The sequence below is a fragment of the Aythya fuligula genome, chromosome 1 (genome assembly GCF_009819795.1).
Source record: "Aythya fuligula isolate bAytFul2 chromosome 1, bAytFul2.pri, whole genome shotgun sequence".
In the NCBI taxonomy this organism is placed as follows: domain Eukaryota; kingdom Metazoa; phylum Chordata; class Aves; order Anseriformes; family Anatidae; genus Aythya; species Aythya fuligula.
Genome location: NC_045559.1, coordinates 149,966,702 through 149,983,188, shown reverse-complemented (window position 1 = coordinate 149,983,188; position 16,487 = coordinate 149,966,702). Strand labels below are relative to the sequence as shown.

Here is a 16,487-nt window from a genome sequence, read left to right as displayed (position 1 = left end):
CAGAAAGGACTACCACGTGTAGTCCAGGCTTACTAATTTGCATGCTGCAATGTTTGCAGTTTGAACTTTCATTTTCTGATATTCCTTTTTTTGGAAGGATTTTTCAAAAACATTAGAAGTTTCAGCTAACTTGGGAAAGCCTTTCATTTTATAAGTTTGTTTTGAGGTCCTTCATTGAAAATCACCAGCACAAAAACCCCCAAGGCAATATCTGTTCCTGGTGGCCAGCGAATGCAAGACAAAATAAACATTGAGGCCTTGAAAAGACTTCAAGGTCCTTCTGTCTAGCCAAAGACAGCAAATTTTCTCGCCTTCATCAGGGCTGATGCAATGAGACTTCTGAAATCTGTTTGCATAACCACCAGTTTGTGTTGGTTTCCTCTGTTGCCTGCACATTAAGAGTGAAAAATAAATAAATAGACAAATAAATAAAGTCAAACAAACAAATAAAAACAAACAAGCAAATAACTTTGGGATTCTGAGAGAAAGCTTAGTTCTTTTTAGAGGGAAAACCCAAAAAAAACTGTGTACATGTGAGTGAAGAACTGTTGTTCTGTCTCAGCTGTTCATTTGCTGCATGTTCTGCTGGGTTTCTGTAGATCTAGATTACTTTCATTATGTGTTAATTCTCTTGGATGCAAACTGGAGAAGACATGCTTGTTCTGCAAATTAGCCACAGTAAGTTAAAATAGACATGAAGATGGAGCAGACTGGAAATGATGTTGTAAGAATTCGAATTAGAGTAGATTAGGCACAGATTCACTTAATCTGTACAATTAATAACTTCCATAGGAGAAAAAAAAAAAAAAAAAAAAAAAAAAAAAAAAAAAAAGAAAGAAAACAAACAAAACAAAAAAAAAAAAAAAAAAAAAAAGAGTGGTGTACTAGGAAGAAAGGATTTGAGTATTTAAGGTTAACAAGATTTGAAAAATCCAGAACAGTGTGCTAAAGCCAAAGGGGGAAAGAAAAAAAAAAAACAAAAAACAAAAAACAAAAACCACCACTTCCTTTCCTTCCTTTGAGCGCAAAGATAACTTCTGTCACCCAGATGGTCTCAGTCTGATCATGGAGAACATGTACCCATTTTTGCCCTGTAAAACCTTCTCTGGACATCTTTGTTGACCTGATATGACACCGGAGCACTACAGCATACAGCAAACAGCAAGGATCTTACAGAATAAGGGTTAAAGGTGGCTCATTCAGCTAGCCTGCCAAAAAGAAAGGCACTGTAAATAAGGAGATACCAGAAAACAACTGCCCAGCCTGGAAGGGGAAATGGCGAAGGAATATTTGGGCTCTTGGAAAGAAGCTCAAAGCATTTAGTTAACCTAATTGCAGTGCTGTGTAAAAGGTCCTAGACTTGTTACATTAGTGTTATGCTAACTCAAGAAACAAGCTTTCAAGATACCTAAGAATTTGATAAGTATTTGTACTGAAAGTCTTTTACTCTATTTTTAGCTTTACTACTAAAAAGATTTTGACAGATTAGAAGATTTGACTTGATTTCCAAATTTACAGGGTGGTTTCAGAAATCCCATCTCTATGTAACAAGCCCACATGCTGAACACAGTCCTCCACCATGGTCTGTTTTAAGGCAACAGAAAACTACGTCCCATCATCAAGAGCATTCTACAATTGGTTTTATTGCAGGCAATGCAAACACAATCTCTTTTCATGTTAAATGCAACACATTTCTTTGTCACAGACTAAGTAATGACACTTGGGTTTCTTAAGATACGTAATTTGTGAAGAAAGAGTTACACTAAGAAAAAAACTAAGGTTCTCAGGGAATTCATGAAAGGAGAATCCACTGCTTAAATTCAACCTTTTAGTATTTATCATTTAATGCAAGAATAAACATACCCTTCAGTGCCTCAGAGGAAAGAATTAAGAGATTCCAAGTGCTATACACTGATTTTACTAAAGGTATTTAAATAATAATAATAATAAAACATGGTTTATGATCTCTAATTCTCATTAATGCAGGCAAAATGCACACAATTATACCAGTGCATGCTGACAGACTGTAAGACAAACCCTTTCAACTCACAAACTGGTTTTAGCCTGTTAAAATATATAAAATATCAACAATCAGTAAAAAAAAATTATTTGCTCACACTTCTCACAACTATATAAGGAAAGAGAAAGACCAGTAGCCATGTAGGAAGAAATATATATCCTTTCATTAAAAGGAAGATTAAGAAGCATGTGCTGCAGTAACTCGGGGTGGTGTCAAAGAACTCAGCAAATTGAAGATAAGAGTGCAATAAAACAGCTTAGTCATTTGACCAATAATGTTGACCAGTTTCGTTGCATATGCACTCACAGATGAAAGGGTAAGGTCAGTGAGGAAGAAAGTGAGTAAAAGTCAGTGAAGTAGATGAGAAAGGTTTCTTGCAGAGACAGAGGAAAACTCTCATTCTTCAGCTCTTCTTTACCCTGGAGCAACATCTTCTGTTCGTCAGGGAAAAGAGAAAGGAGAAATCTGTTGCTTTCTCCAGAAGGACTGAGCCTTTCCTCCTGGCTGGTTCACTCTTCTCAGAAATCCATTATGATTTATTTCTTGTTGACTCAGGTCTCTCTTATTCAGCTGCCAGACTTACTCCAAAGCTGGGTGCTTTGCTATCTTTTCTTCACCAGCTTTCACAGGGTTAACCAAGAAAACATGGAAAGAACTTTCCTGGATGCTTCTTCTCAGAGCTGAGGTATATCCGTTCCACTTAAGCTCTAATATCCCTTTTGCATGCCTGGGATGGTGACATATGCTGGTATTAGTCCAGGTGTGTTCTCACTCTAAGGCTGGGGGTAAAAGTAAATCACCCTACAGGCACAGCTTGCTCTGACTTTCCTTAGTGGAATCAAAAGGGGTTCTCTAATTCTCTTTGGCTGTGCTTGTACTGTAAATAAAAGTGCTAGACCCCTGGTCACTCATACTTGTTATTTATGTCACAGATGTTTTTGGACCACTTAAGCTAGCTTTCTCCACCCATACCTGCTAGGGAGGGCAGTAACTACTAGTAATGTGTATACAAGCCAGACACTAGACATAGCCATTTGGGCTTGGATCAATCCATCTTACTTTTTAATCAAGCAATATAAACTCAAGCTTAGGCTCCTTGGCAGTTAGGAAGAGCTTAAGGTGGGAGAAGAATAAAAATACCCAACTGAAGGAGTATAGTTCTTACAATTCTTACTTGCCACCTGATTATAAGATGAGATTTACTCTCCCCTCAATGTTCCTTTAAGATCTCCAGAATAAACTTCTTTATGCAGATTTATGGTGATCTGGTTTGCCTGGATAGCACCTAAGATTCTTGGCCTACTTGGCTGTGCACTTAACAAGTTATTGGAAGAAAAAGTCAAATTAATATTGAACCTGTACTAATGCCTGCAAGTATGCAAAAATGACTTTGAAACCTCTTGCTAAAGATAAAATATAGTGAAATGCTTCTGGTGTTGGATACCTCTACAGTTTATATTGCCCATTGCATGGTGTCTGATTCACAAAGATTCACAAAGCTGAAGATCCATAGAAGCACACACACCACATTTTAAAAATTGTGCTGTAAATCAGTTTTAGGGTGGAAAAAATAACACATTTCCTCTCACCAGCAGATGCTGAGGCAACTACTCTGATGGTTTAGGGTTAGCTTGATTTACTGTTAGCTTGTTGGTCACCCTCATGACCAGACTCATGTGCCATCTTCGGTGAACCCGCAGGTGTTAGCCTGGGCAGCTGGGGCACACGTAGGATACCACATGCCCATGCAGGTTCAGAAAAGCAACGGCTGCCAGGCGCGCACATGCAGACGGACAGCAGACTGTCCACATGCCAGCAGGCAGGAGGTACTGGACACTTGGTCTAAGGTCACCCTGGAGGCCACTCCTTCAGAGCTGTGCAACAACAGACGATAGACTCATGCCAGTGTGAGAATGCCTTTGTTTTATGAAAACAAAGTAGCATTTACAAGGGTATCTCACCTTTAGTGAGATAGCTATAAATGGAATACACTGAGAGAAGCCAGACTCTATTAAATATAACTCCTATATGTCCTTGGTAAAGGAATGCTTCTAGAAATAGATGTTTTCCATGAATATGTCCTTAAATTTCAGGTCTATTTGCTCTTCAATTGATAAGTAGCTTAAAGAATTTCTAAATTCTGTTTGCCTGCAGGACTCTGTCACTAACCTCTCTAAATGATTACAGATTCCTTTAATCCCTTTATTATTTACTTTATAATTTCTTTTGTCATTCTGGTTTTTCATCTTCCTCTGAGAATAAGTGGGAGAGAGATCATCCCACACTGTTCAAGTATCATCCACACTTTAAAAAAAATCTAACTTAATGTACTAACATCACATTCTGACTTACTTTTGTTTGAACTTCATCAAATTCCACCCCCAAATTCTTAACTTATATATATGACTACTCGGTCTTAGTAATTACCTTTTCCCCATCTTCCATCTTAATATTATTTAGCAATATTCTTTTTGGCAGCCAACTTAAGCCATAATGATTCCAGTTAGTCAATGAAAGCCAATAAAATGGGCCTCAGCAAGTATAATGAATTCTCATCTTGCCATTTTTCCCCATATTTTGTTAAAAGGTTTTAACCTAACCTGCACAACTTATAATTTACTTCTGCTCTGGTTATAAGGTCCCAGACTGCTACCTCCTCTTTCATTCTGGAGGCAGCTGGCACAACAGGGATAAAATATTTCTGATCCAGCATTTAAGAGGCCATAAAATTAAGTAGATAAACTACTATTCTATTCGTACATCTTTAGGTTCAATTATTTTTTCTCATTGTGCTTACAGTTTTTGTTTTTGTTTTGTTTTGCTTTTAAGAGCACCATGTCTAATTAGGCATCTTGAGGAACTCTTTGTATTGTATTTTCCTCAGTGGTGTATGGCAATGTTCAAAATTGATGTGCGTGCTTTGACAGTGCTCAGACAGCCAAAGTCTTCAAAGATAATCTTTCTCTGAAAACCTTCAATGAGGAGAGAATATCTTCTGTGGCTCACAAATCTCAGGACTCACCTCCACTTCATGTCAGTAGGACCCCAGATATATCATCTCTTATAAACTGCAAAGACAAACTGAAATTAGGAAAGACAGCAGAACATAAAATCACAGTGACTCCATTCCTAGTTCTTTGGCACACATTCCTCCAACCATGATTAAACTCATTGATTTTACCCAGATAGATATTGTCTAGGAAGCTACAAAAGCTTTTTTTTTTTTTTTTCTTTTTTCCCTTACACTTCCACAACTCCACAAATATTATCAGGGTTTAAAGTCTAGATCAAAAACAAAATACAGGCTTCTTCTTCAAAAAAAAAAAAAAAAAGTCTTCAACACATATACTACATAATGACATATTTGCTGTAAAACAATCCTATATTGTTTTTAGGTGCTGTTCCATGGGAAAAAAAAAAAAAAAAAAAAAAAAGTTAATGATACAAGTTTCAAAGGTGAGAGAACTCATCTTCAACATGTTTCAAATTTTTTTTGCAAGTAGACAGAGCTTAATACTTCAAGACACGGGGAGAAATAATGCATATAGTCACCTGTTTTGTCACAAATCTCCCTAGTCAGCAGGAACCCTAAAGTATGTTGCACTGAAGTGGAATATTGTAATTTTCTCATACAATAATGTCTCTGAACTGGACCATCAAAAGTGAACTCAATTAAAGGTGAACAAGGTTAATCAAAGGTGAATCAAAGGTAAGCAGAACCCAGACTACAAGTTCATTCTGTCTGTACCCTGCTGAAGATATAGACATACATGGCATGTCTTGCACCCACAAAGGATTTGCAATTCTCTGGGAACTCTTGGGAGCAGCTTTAGTAGGGTACCACAGTCACAATCTTCTAGGAGACACATGGCACCCATGTGAACAAGCACAGCCAGGCCCCAAAAACTACTCTGTACCAGGTCAAGTAAGAAGAGGTCAGCAATATTATCCAGAAAATATTCCTGGAAGCTGAGTTGTCCTGCTTTAACTGCAGAATCACGTATAAAGCATTTTACCCTCAAACAATATGCTCAAACTGTCCCCAAGACAATAGAAAGGGGTAGCATTTGTTCTTGAGTTTTCTGACTCTTCCTGCTGATTTTACTGTCCTTTCCTAATCAATCACAGTTGCTTTGCTGCCTCTACATTTATGTACTTCTGCTACTGTTCTGCTATCATAAATTAGCAGCAATAGGGAAACCAATCATTCATACTGCTCGTGTCCAATAAACAAGGATAGTTCATCAGCCTACCCTTCATCCATCATAAATATCTATTACTTCAGTAATAACCTGTAAGATAGCTCTGCTCACTGCCACTAGCTAATTATTCAAAGTGGAAAGAACTTTAAAACATCAGAAAGAATTATAATTAAGGGCTAATTTTCCTCACAGATCCTAACCCAGAGAACAGGTGGAAGAACTGAGATGCAAGATGCTATTATGGAAGACATGGTGTCTGTGATGGCCCAAGATCAGATTCATGGTTATAAAACAGGTCCCAGTAAAGCCAGGAGATTAGAAAATGTTTTGGGTGCTGGAAGTCTGTATAACCCTGCTTATTGAGACAGAAAGTCACCTTCACATGGGGACAAAGCATCGGTTCCAGGAGGAAATCCCTGGGGGACACAAGACTTTACAGATTTTAATGCAACTGTTAATGCCATTTAAAAACACGGATTTTAGTAAAAGCTTAAAGAGTTCAAGCGACAAAATAACACCTGGGTTTTAGATAGCCTAAAGTTAATTCACATCTGAGATCTTGTGCTGATCTCTTAGTGGGATAATCTGTCTAAATCATGTTTAGGTTGTTTCTTGGAGACTATTAGTAGTGCAGGTATCTACATGAAGTTTCTAGTTGCAAGAATATCTGAACTGTAAAGTGGTTTCTCATATCATTAGCCCTATGATTTAATAAGTACTACCATTAATTTAACTCTTATCAAGATATTCCTGATAGGACAATCTATTTTATTGTTTACTTCTATACTAATGATTTCACTGCTTTTTTTAAGCAGTTACTTACACTATATTTTTTCCATACCTTTTTCTGTGTTTTCCACTATGTTTTGCACTGTTAGATCCTGGTCATGCCATTCAGTGTCTGTAAATTTACCTATCTTAGCAATAAATGATATGTGTAGAAAACTACCAGGCAACTGCAGTGCTCCATAATGCACTTCTCTGACAGGAACCTGTTATCTGGGAGTTTTGTTTAAATATAGCAAGACATGCTTAGAAATGCATTTACTGAAAGAGTAACAAGTCTGGCAAACTTGTTTTCTTTAAATTAACATTTTAAACTCAAAACCTCACTAAAGGACAATTAAATTCTTCTAATTTCCTTTGCTAGCATTGCTGAGAACCATGAGATTTATATGTAAACAGAAGTATCTGATCTTATGTGCAAGCTCTCTCTCCTGCTCAAACCATTTAACAGTGGTATAAATTCTAGTTCTCAGTGACAGTAGAGCTTACTTCTTTAAAAGCTTGTTCAAGGCAGCAATATCCCCCTCCAGAGAAAGGACTTTGTGAAAACATGACCTTTGCAGGAGACACTTCTGAATCCCATAGCCTAGAAAATATATAGGAATGAACTCCTTCTAGCTGGATGAAAGCAGAAGCCACTTGTCAGTGCTGGACTCCATCTTCCTCACTGTGCTGTGGCTCTGTGAGCTTCTGGGCTGTGGTGAAACCATGGGCAATGCTCTGCAGACACCTCCACACACAAGCAAAAGCCTCCACTGGCTTCAGCAGGACCAAAGAGGCAGTTTCCTCATGCAAAGGCATGTGTCAGCTGCTGCTTCATCTTCGTCCTTCAAAGCCAGAGACATCTTATACCCTCAGCAAAGGCAAGTTACACTGCGTGGGAACTGAGATGATAGAAATGCTGAGTATTTTTCTGACCATTCAAGGAAGGAGAAGGAACCATAAGGGAAGTGCTCTTCACCTTACAGATGAGATACCCCTGAAAAATAATTACTGAAAAGTTCAATGATCATGAACATGAAGTGGCAATAGTGTTGTTAGCTTCTGATTTTCAACAGAAGTCAAGCAAAGGAGCACCCACAGAAAGTACAAATCCCTTCACACACCCCTTCCATACATCATTACTTGGAGCTCACTGCCACAAAAGTTTTTGAAGACCAAAGTAGAAATGCTCTTTGACAAGCTCCTTTAGAGGCTAATAAATGCAGACGCCTGAATAAAGAGATCTCTGATAGTCTGGTAATAACTGAAAACTGAGTGGATAGATTAGGAGAAGGATCAAACATAGATTTGCCTTGTTTCTTTTTTTTTTTTAACTCCACCTACTGCCCAGTGCTAGAGACAGGATACGATATGTTCAACAGCTGAGGCACTAGTCACACACTTTCTGCATCCTCATCCTTTTCTTATCTTTCCAAATTAGAAAGTTGCATGAAAAAAAAAATGATGACGCGATGAATTTGCAGGGAACAGCAAAGTCTATTCCTGTATGAGACCTTTCTGGAAACTCCTTAAAACAAATCTTTTGTATGGGATTACAGCTTATTTCGGATCATTGTTTGCCAGCAAAAATGAATATAATTTCAGATAAATTAAAATGTTTAACCCTGGTATAATTATACTGCCTTCTGAGACCTGGTTAACTTTAGTGCCACCGAATCAAGCCAAATGATTTCCAAGATACTACCTTCTGTATGCAAACATTAAACTTGTTCAGTGGAAATCCTCATGCTGTTTCCAGCTAAAAGTAAAATAAGCAGGTGTCAGAACGAAAACACAGGATAAGGACATCAAAATTACACTACCGATTTCTGCTATCAGCTGAGATCCATTTATTGTTATTTACCACACAGAACTATCCAATATTAACTCCCAAACTATTAATTTTTTTTATGTTCTACACGATATGTTACCTAGACTAGTCCATTTACTGCAGGTGTTATTATTCTGACTTGTGCATTGAATTTACTACAGATATTATTATTCTGACTTCTTAGTGCTGTCTCATCAGCAACTATTTACTTCTCTTGCTACTACTTAATGGGAGTGCTTACAACAGAGTATGCTACAGACACACAAAGCCTGCATTACATTTATCCATTAAAAGCCTTTCACTTAATGATTTTGGAGGGTTTGCCATCAAAAAGATCCCTTTCAAAGACAATGGATTCCTTATCTGAACAACAGTTTTGCTGGTTATTTATCTTTGGCACAGAGTATATTCAAAAGGACACATCCCTTAAATATGTTTTGTTCACTGTGAGTTCAGTCCATCATGGTGCCAAACACCATCAATTCCCCTTGCAACTATAATTTTCAGTACTTTTGAGTGGTTCAGAACCTCTCAGAATCCACTTTAAGAAGATGATAAATAATTTTTGAAATATTCAGTCTGAAGATGAATATACTCCTTTGAGCATTTCATCACGTGGCCTCCAAGAAAAAGTATTTTCCTCGCACCCACTTGGTTTGTTCTGACAGTTGAAACATGCTCTGTGCAAGATGCTGGCTCTTTCTCAACTAAAACATGGTCCCAGTCCTGCAAAGTTTATTTCCAGGTACACTGTCTGTCTGTTGAATACAGTCTTGCCATGCAGTGGCAAGTAGATCTCAGGTGGTTTAATTGTTCAAGTCTTGTGTTGCACCAAAACAGGTTTGGTTTTTTGTTTGTTTGTTTATTCTTTCCCCACAACAGAGATTTTCCAAATTTAAAAGCATTTGTTGTTTTGTTAATAAGTAAATTGTTTAGTGAACTACTAATTTGTCTTTAAAAAGCTATCATTCACTGAAACACAGAGAAAAAAAAATATATCAGCAGCATGCTTTTGCAATGTTGGTCAGGTCTGTAATTTTTAACAAGCCAGCAAACAAGACATAGGGCAGTAATAGTGTGTTCAAAATCCCAAGGGAGATCTTAAACAGAATTAGATATAGAAATGGACCCAAAACGAACCCAAGACCAGCCCTGGCTGCATGAAACCTGCTCTACTAGGACTCAGCACTCACAATCTCATTTGGCTAATTTCTGTGAATATTCAGCACAGTTTAGCTTGCACACAACCACTTCATTTGTCCAACCACCTTCTACACTTGCAGCATCTCACTCTACAATTACAGAGAAATTTCAATAGTGACCCCATAAACCACAAAATACCATCCCACGGTTGCTGTAGTGCCCAGCTGCTTCTTTCCTTAATTTTCATCAAGTCCTCTTGAAAAACTGCTTTACAGTTTCAAGCAGCTCTCTCCTCTCCAAACTACATTTTTATAGACATTTACAGGACGGAAAATCTTTGCAAAGAAAGGGACAAATTCTGAATGTCTAAATCACTCCTTACCTGAATTTGAAGTCAATGGGGATTTTAGCTCAAAATTAATATACTTAACATAATCTAAGTAGATAAGTAGAATAAACATCACTCTTAAAGGAAAATGGCATACACATAAACATTTAAACCAATTATTTCTGTAAATGTATTTTTCATATTTTCTCCAAGTCTAAATCATCCTTCGTATATTTGAATTCATTTATAAATGGCCTATCATTAGCAGACATTGAACATTGAGGTATAAGCATTTTATCACAGTAGGGAGATTCATGAGCAGGCATAAATTTCACCCCTTAACAAGTAGAACATGCAATCTAATTTGCTCAACAATAATCAAATTTGTATAAATTCACAAAATGTATTCCATAGAGGACAAAACTTCAGTAGGTGAGATACATGTAAATAGGCAATTTTACATCTGAGTGAGAGAAACACACCGTGGCTCTAATAACAGCACAGGAATTACGGTATTTAGGCAGTCAGAGATGCTTTTCAGACCTACTTGAAAGAAACTCCAAGGACCCAATCCCACAGCTCTTACTGGGGTCCTTTGCCTTTCGGTGGGAGGTTTGTTTTCCATGAGTAAGAAACGCAGCGGGTGGCCCCAATTTGTTTCAAATTCAGATAATGACTCACACTATATATTTTATGAGCAGGACCCAAGTTGCTGTTTTAAACAGATTCAGTCTCGCATGACTATGCTCGGAAACTTTTTCAAGATGATAAGTGACCATGAAGGAGCAGCCTGACTGCTTTATGGGGATTATACGGAGATCCCAGTTTAGACACCACTCGCATGTCAGATGTTCTTCTTTTTAAATAGGTTTTGTGCTTGAGATTGATCCAGGATTGATACTAACAGAAACTAAATTCCTCTATCAGCAATATATTTATAGTAATGCCAATTTCCATCTACTCTCCTGTCAACACCCCTGACTAAGTTGGAGAGATGCCTCTCCTTGGAGGTAAACGGAGAGGAAATGCGATACATCCTCTGCCTGCTGGGCTGCCACCAGGAGTGAAATGTGATAGCGATGGGGGCATCTCGTACCCCAGCGAAATATCCCATCTCCCATGGGCAACCTAGCAGCTGTCACCTGGTAAAAAATGTTAGTCACTTCCTGTATTTGCCTTAAAAAAACACCCAGGGGTACTCACCTTCCCCATATCCTCCCAAGCCCCAAATTCTCCTGAAAACTTAGCCATTCACTAGAACATGCACTATGCAGAGCCACAGGGGCAAGCCACCAGGATGGCATCTCACCGTTACAGGCCCTGTGGTTTCAAGCAATGTTTAACTCTTTCTGAGAAAGTGTTCCTTTAGTCCCACACTTTGTGAAGTCCTGTGTGTGTGTGTGACAAGCCATAGTGGCTGAGTTAGGTGGGAGTAATTACACCTGCAAGTGAGGCCCAGGGAACCTAACACGGAAATATTTTCATGCTGGGCAGGACGCTGAAGCTACACAGGGCTTCATCGCTTTGTGTGTGTATTATTAAACTCCAGGAAGAAAACAAAAAAGTCAATCAGTGCCAGCAAAGCCACACCTACGGTTCCTCAAAGTTTTCCTCCTTATGAAGAAACATAAAGAGGTAAACAACTGTAGTGCTCACAGGCTACTCCTCTTTCCAGGATCTCGGACCTGAAACACTGCATTCAGCCAGATGCATTTCTACGACAGACAAACCAAAGCTTCCTGCCGCAACCCTGCCAGAGCTCTGACACCTCCCGCGGGGCTCCCCATCCCTCCTGCCCCTCTCACCCTGGTTCCGGACCCTGTCCTGTGCCAGGAACCCCCCCCGGAGACAGCAGGCAAGCCCCGGAGGAGGTCAGCACAGGGGGGAGAGGGCTGAAGCCAGCCACGGGGTGGAAATGCAAAGCAAAGAACGTTTGGAAACCCGTTTTTGGAAAGAGACCAGCTGTTGTGAGGGACCCATACAGAAATAAATAAATAAATAAATGCCATCAGGCCGCAAGTAACTGAACGAACTGAAATCTCAGCTGCCCAACCTGCCCGCTTTTCCCCTTGGCTGGCTCAGCAGCGGCTGCTCGCCCATGTTGCAGCCTTTTGGAGAGCGAAGAGCCCCGCCGATCCTAAAAAGTTTTGCGGGCGAAGGAGAGGGGTGGTGGCAGGAAAGGGAGCCCCCCCCCGGGGGGCGTCGCGGCCCCGTCTCCCCGCTCTGCTGCGGGCATCGCACGGCAGCTGGAGGTGATTTGCCCCCGGTACCCCAAGACCCCCTTACTCGGCCCGGTTCTTGCGAGCAGTCGCCGTTCAGCGCTGCCCGGAGCCGCGATTTAGGGACCAGGGTGTCTCCTCCTCCGGGGGGAAGATGGGACAGCGGCTGGACGGAGGGAACCACGACCCCGGCCGGGGGGCCACCAGCCCCGACACCCCCAGAGCCGCCTCTCGGCTTCAGGTGCAGTTTGCCACCAGCCCACCCTTTTGGGGGCCTGGGGGTGTAGAGGGGGGGTGTGACGCCTCTCCACACCCCCCGGGGCTGCTAACTGAAAGGTCTAGAAACCACCTCCGCTCCCAAAACCCTTCCCAGGAGCATCAGCATCGCCTCTCGCTCAGGGCACGGCGGTGTTGGTGCGGGCCCCCCCGTAGGGCGGCAGCGGGCTCCGTTTCTCCCCCTGAAGCCCCCCCCCCCCCCATTGCGGTCACGGCCCCTTCAAGCACGGCCGGGGCCGGGCAGGGGCAGGCGCCGTCCCTGAGGGCTGCGAGGCTGCCCCTGCCCCGAGCAGGGTGCAAGGAGCTTTGAGTTGCCCCCGGCCCGGGGGGGGGCGTCTCGGTGCAGAGGGAAGGGGCGAGGGAAGCCGGGGGCGGCCTGCAGGAGGCTGCGGCCGCTTCCCAGCCCCCAGCGGGGCATTTCGGCTTCTTTGGTATGCTGAGAAGTGGCTGCTCTTTGCTGCAGCGACGGGGAGGGAAGGGGGGAGCCGAGCTGGCAAAGCAGGAGCGGGGAGAACGGGGGGGGCACAAAAAATCCGCCGAGGTGCCCACCGCGACTCCCCGCACCTTTGCGAGCCGGGCAAAGCGGGGTCCGGCCCCCGGCTGGCCGGGGAGCAGAGGGGTGCGGGCTGCCGGGGCTGCTGCTTGGCGGTGTTGGGGTGTCAGAGAGGCGAGGAGAGCCTATGATCTACTACACTGCAGTGCCAGCGTCAGGAGCCTCCTGCTCGGGAGCTGCCACTGCAGGGCAGCCGGCACACACGCACACGCAGAGCATCCCTCCCCACGCAGCCCGGGCTCCGGCAGCTCTCGCCTCCCCCGGCACGAAGTGCTTGCAGACAACCCGCTGGCCGGGGGAGCGAGCAGGGAGGAAGGGGGGGGACCGAGGCTTGGGGGGGTTAGGCAAGGAGGGCCGGTATTTCCCCGAAAAGCAGCCCTCCCCTCCCTCCGAGCCGGACGCCCGGAGCCGGAGGGATGCAACAGCGGCAGCCGTGACCCCCCCTCTCTCCCCGGGGCCGGGCGGCCCGGGGCACCCGCATTTACATTTCTTATGTAATGCACCGCAAGTTTCCCTGTCAGAGCCGGGCTGAAGGGAAGCGCATGATGCCGGCAGCAAGGCAGAAATGGAGAAGCACGGCACGGCCCCCGGCGGGTGTGCACGGAGGGGGCATCCCGGAGGAGGCGCAGCCACCCCGGCCGTGCTGCTGCCGTGCTCGGCTGCCGTCTAGGGCACAAACCCCGGGCGAGCGGCCACCCCCGGTCCATGCCCCCCACACACGCCCCCTCCACATCCCTGGCTTGAAGTCCCGGCGGAGGGAGGGGGAGTAATAAGCAGGGACCCCCCCCCCCTCCTTTCGCCATCCGGGGGCGGGGGGTGCCGGGCTCGGCTTGGGCAAAACCGGACGAGGCGGGTGGGTGTGGAGGGGGCGACTTATGGCGAGCTGAGCACAAAGTGCGGGGCAGGACCGGAGCCCCGCAGCCGCTCGCCCACCGCAGCGGGGCCGGCTCGCACGGGCACGGCGGGGCCGCGCTGCTCGGCCCCGCAGCGGGCGCCCCACAGGGGCAGTGCCCGGGGGGCTCGCCCCCGGGAGCCGGGAGGGTGGGCGCTACCGGCCGCCCCTCGGAAAGGGCAGTGAGAACAAAGTTTCCTCCTCGGAAATAGCGCACGGCAACTAGGAGATGCGGAACGGACTATAGGGTCGCCTTGGATTATCTTTTTCCTCCGTGGTGACAGGGGCTGAAGCTAATCCGTGCTGCTCCTTGCTTATTCATACACGTATGCACATGCATGTCCGTGCCGGCCTCGTTACATTTCCCCCTTCTCCCCTCAGCAGGATTGCAGATCTACCTCGGCGAGCAACAGACAGGGTAGCATAAAAGAAAAACAACGCAGTGCAATGGATTGCTTACCAGTTTGGTTCTTGTTTTTCTTAAGACTCTTGCCACAAAGACACTGCAGCATATGCGATCCTTTGCTGAAAATGTTCCAAAGAAACCACATTGATTTGGGCGAAAAGCAATCCAGCAGCTTATACACCCTGAGAAAGAAGAGATCCTTGTGGTTGCATAATAATAAATTGAGACCAGTTCTCCTGAAGAGGGGCACCAGTTTTATCATAGAAAAAATGATTATATTCCGATCTTCTCCCAGTTTTTTTTTTTTTTTTTTCCTCACGTGGTATATTTCTTTGAGACTTTTCAATGGATGCTTTTTTCAGCCAGGCTGAATGGTTATTCCCCCTAGATCAACATTGGATTATAACCAAAAGCGTGGAAAGAGAGAGAGGGAGAGGGAAAAATAAATAATAAAAATAAGAAAAATCCCCTTTTTCAGCGCGAAGCCAAACGAAAAGTAAGGTAGCGAAATCCCAGCCGAGGCCAAACCCTCACCGGAGACGCCGGCAAAACGCGGCGGAGAGATCCCCGAGGAGAAAACCATAGCCTGGCACTTGACTGCTAGGAGGATGGGTGGATCCGCAGAACAAAAGCCACGGCAGGATCCATCCTACTGAGCGCCTGCCATTGTGCGGCCCCGCGGCGGGAGAGCGCACCGCCGGCCCCCGGCGAAGCCCGGCTTCTTCTTCGGGCGGAGACACCGCCTGCCGCCCTTCTCCGGGCGCCGACCCCGCCCGCAGCCCCCTCCCCGCCGCCCCCCGGCCCCGCTGGAGGCCGCTGCCACCGCCGCCCCCCGCCCGCCCGCCGCAGCCTCGGCGCCCAGTCGCCGCCGGGCGCCCGGGGAGGAGGAGCCGCGCTGCCCCCCCGGCCCGCAGCGCCGGCACGTACCCACGTGCGGCAGGGATGGGGGCGAGGGGTCCCCGCCAGGGGTGCCGGGCACCCCGGGGGTGGCTGGGCTTTGTGTCCTGCCCCCAAGGTGCGGTCGCGGTGCTGGGGTTGGGGTGGTAGAGGTGGTTGGCGCAGCCGGCACCATGAAATGGGGGGCGGTGGGGGTTGGATGTGGGAGGGGTGATGGGGCGGTTGGGGGCTGCCCCCAAAGGGGAAGGTGCTGTTTTGTGTTAGGGTGGTGCACGGTGGAGGCCTGGGACGCTACTGGCGGGCTCAAGCACTGTGAGCACCCCACAAAGGCAATGCAAAATAACCCCACAAAGCACCCATAGCTCAGACGAGTTGACAGGCCCAAAGAGAGAGAGACAGGCCAGCTCCTGAGCAGTGCCACTCACTGCAGTCCCATGCAGAGAGCCCCCTGCCCTTTCACCAGCCCTCCCCAGCCTCTGTGGGAGGCTCACTGCACTGATCCAGCCCTGCAGCAGTGTGGTTGCACCCATGCATGGCAGTGGTGGCACTGTGAGGGCTGGAGGTTGATGCCCGTGTTCTCCCTCTCCCCTCCAGATGCTCTGCTGGACTGCGTGGATACTGGAAGGTATTGGAAGTACGGGACAGGGAGCATGAAGCAATGAAGGAAAAGACAATGGGGTAGCAGTAGAAGGGAACTGTTGAAAGGATGAAGGTGGAAGAAGAAAATAGGTAATAGAAGCGGAAGAAAGAACAGCTCTCTCTCCTCTCCTGCTCTTCTCCTCTTGCCAAAGTCATCTGTATCCTCCTTCTTGATCATTTCTACCTCTTTGGACAAAGGCCCTTTCGTTGACCATTTACTTTTTCTCAGACAAAAACAGAAATCCCAGGACGCTGTTTTCACCTCTGACATTTCTGTTTGTATTTACATTCATTCAGACACGGTCAGACTTTG

General features: G+C 44.9%; 1 protein-coding gene across 2 annotated transcripts in view; it reads right to left on the bottom strand.

Annotated features, from left to right (window-relative positions):
- The window catches only part of FGF14 (fibroblast growth factor 14), a 409,284-nt gene extending 393,891 nt beyond the window's left edge, over positions 1-15,393 (bottom strand). Inside the window, exons 1-2 of one of the 2 annotated variants that reach the window (XM_032198638.1) lie at positions 15,173-15,393; positions 14,693-15,022 (exon numbers count right to left, since the gene is read on the bottom strand). In XM_032198638.1, the coding sequence (XP_032054529.1) occupies positions 14,693-14,900 (208 nt within the window). In that variant the 5' untranslated portion in view covers positions 14,901-15,022; positions 15,173-15,393. Of the gene's footprint in view, positions 1-14,692; positions 15,023-15,172 lie in introns of those variants that run through there. The other variant, XM_032198654.1, reaches the window with a different exon arrangement.
- Positions 15,394-16,487: the final 1,094 nt, after the last annotated feature.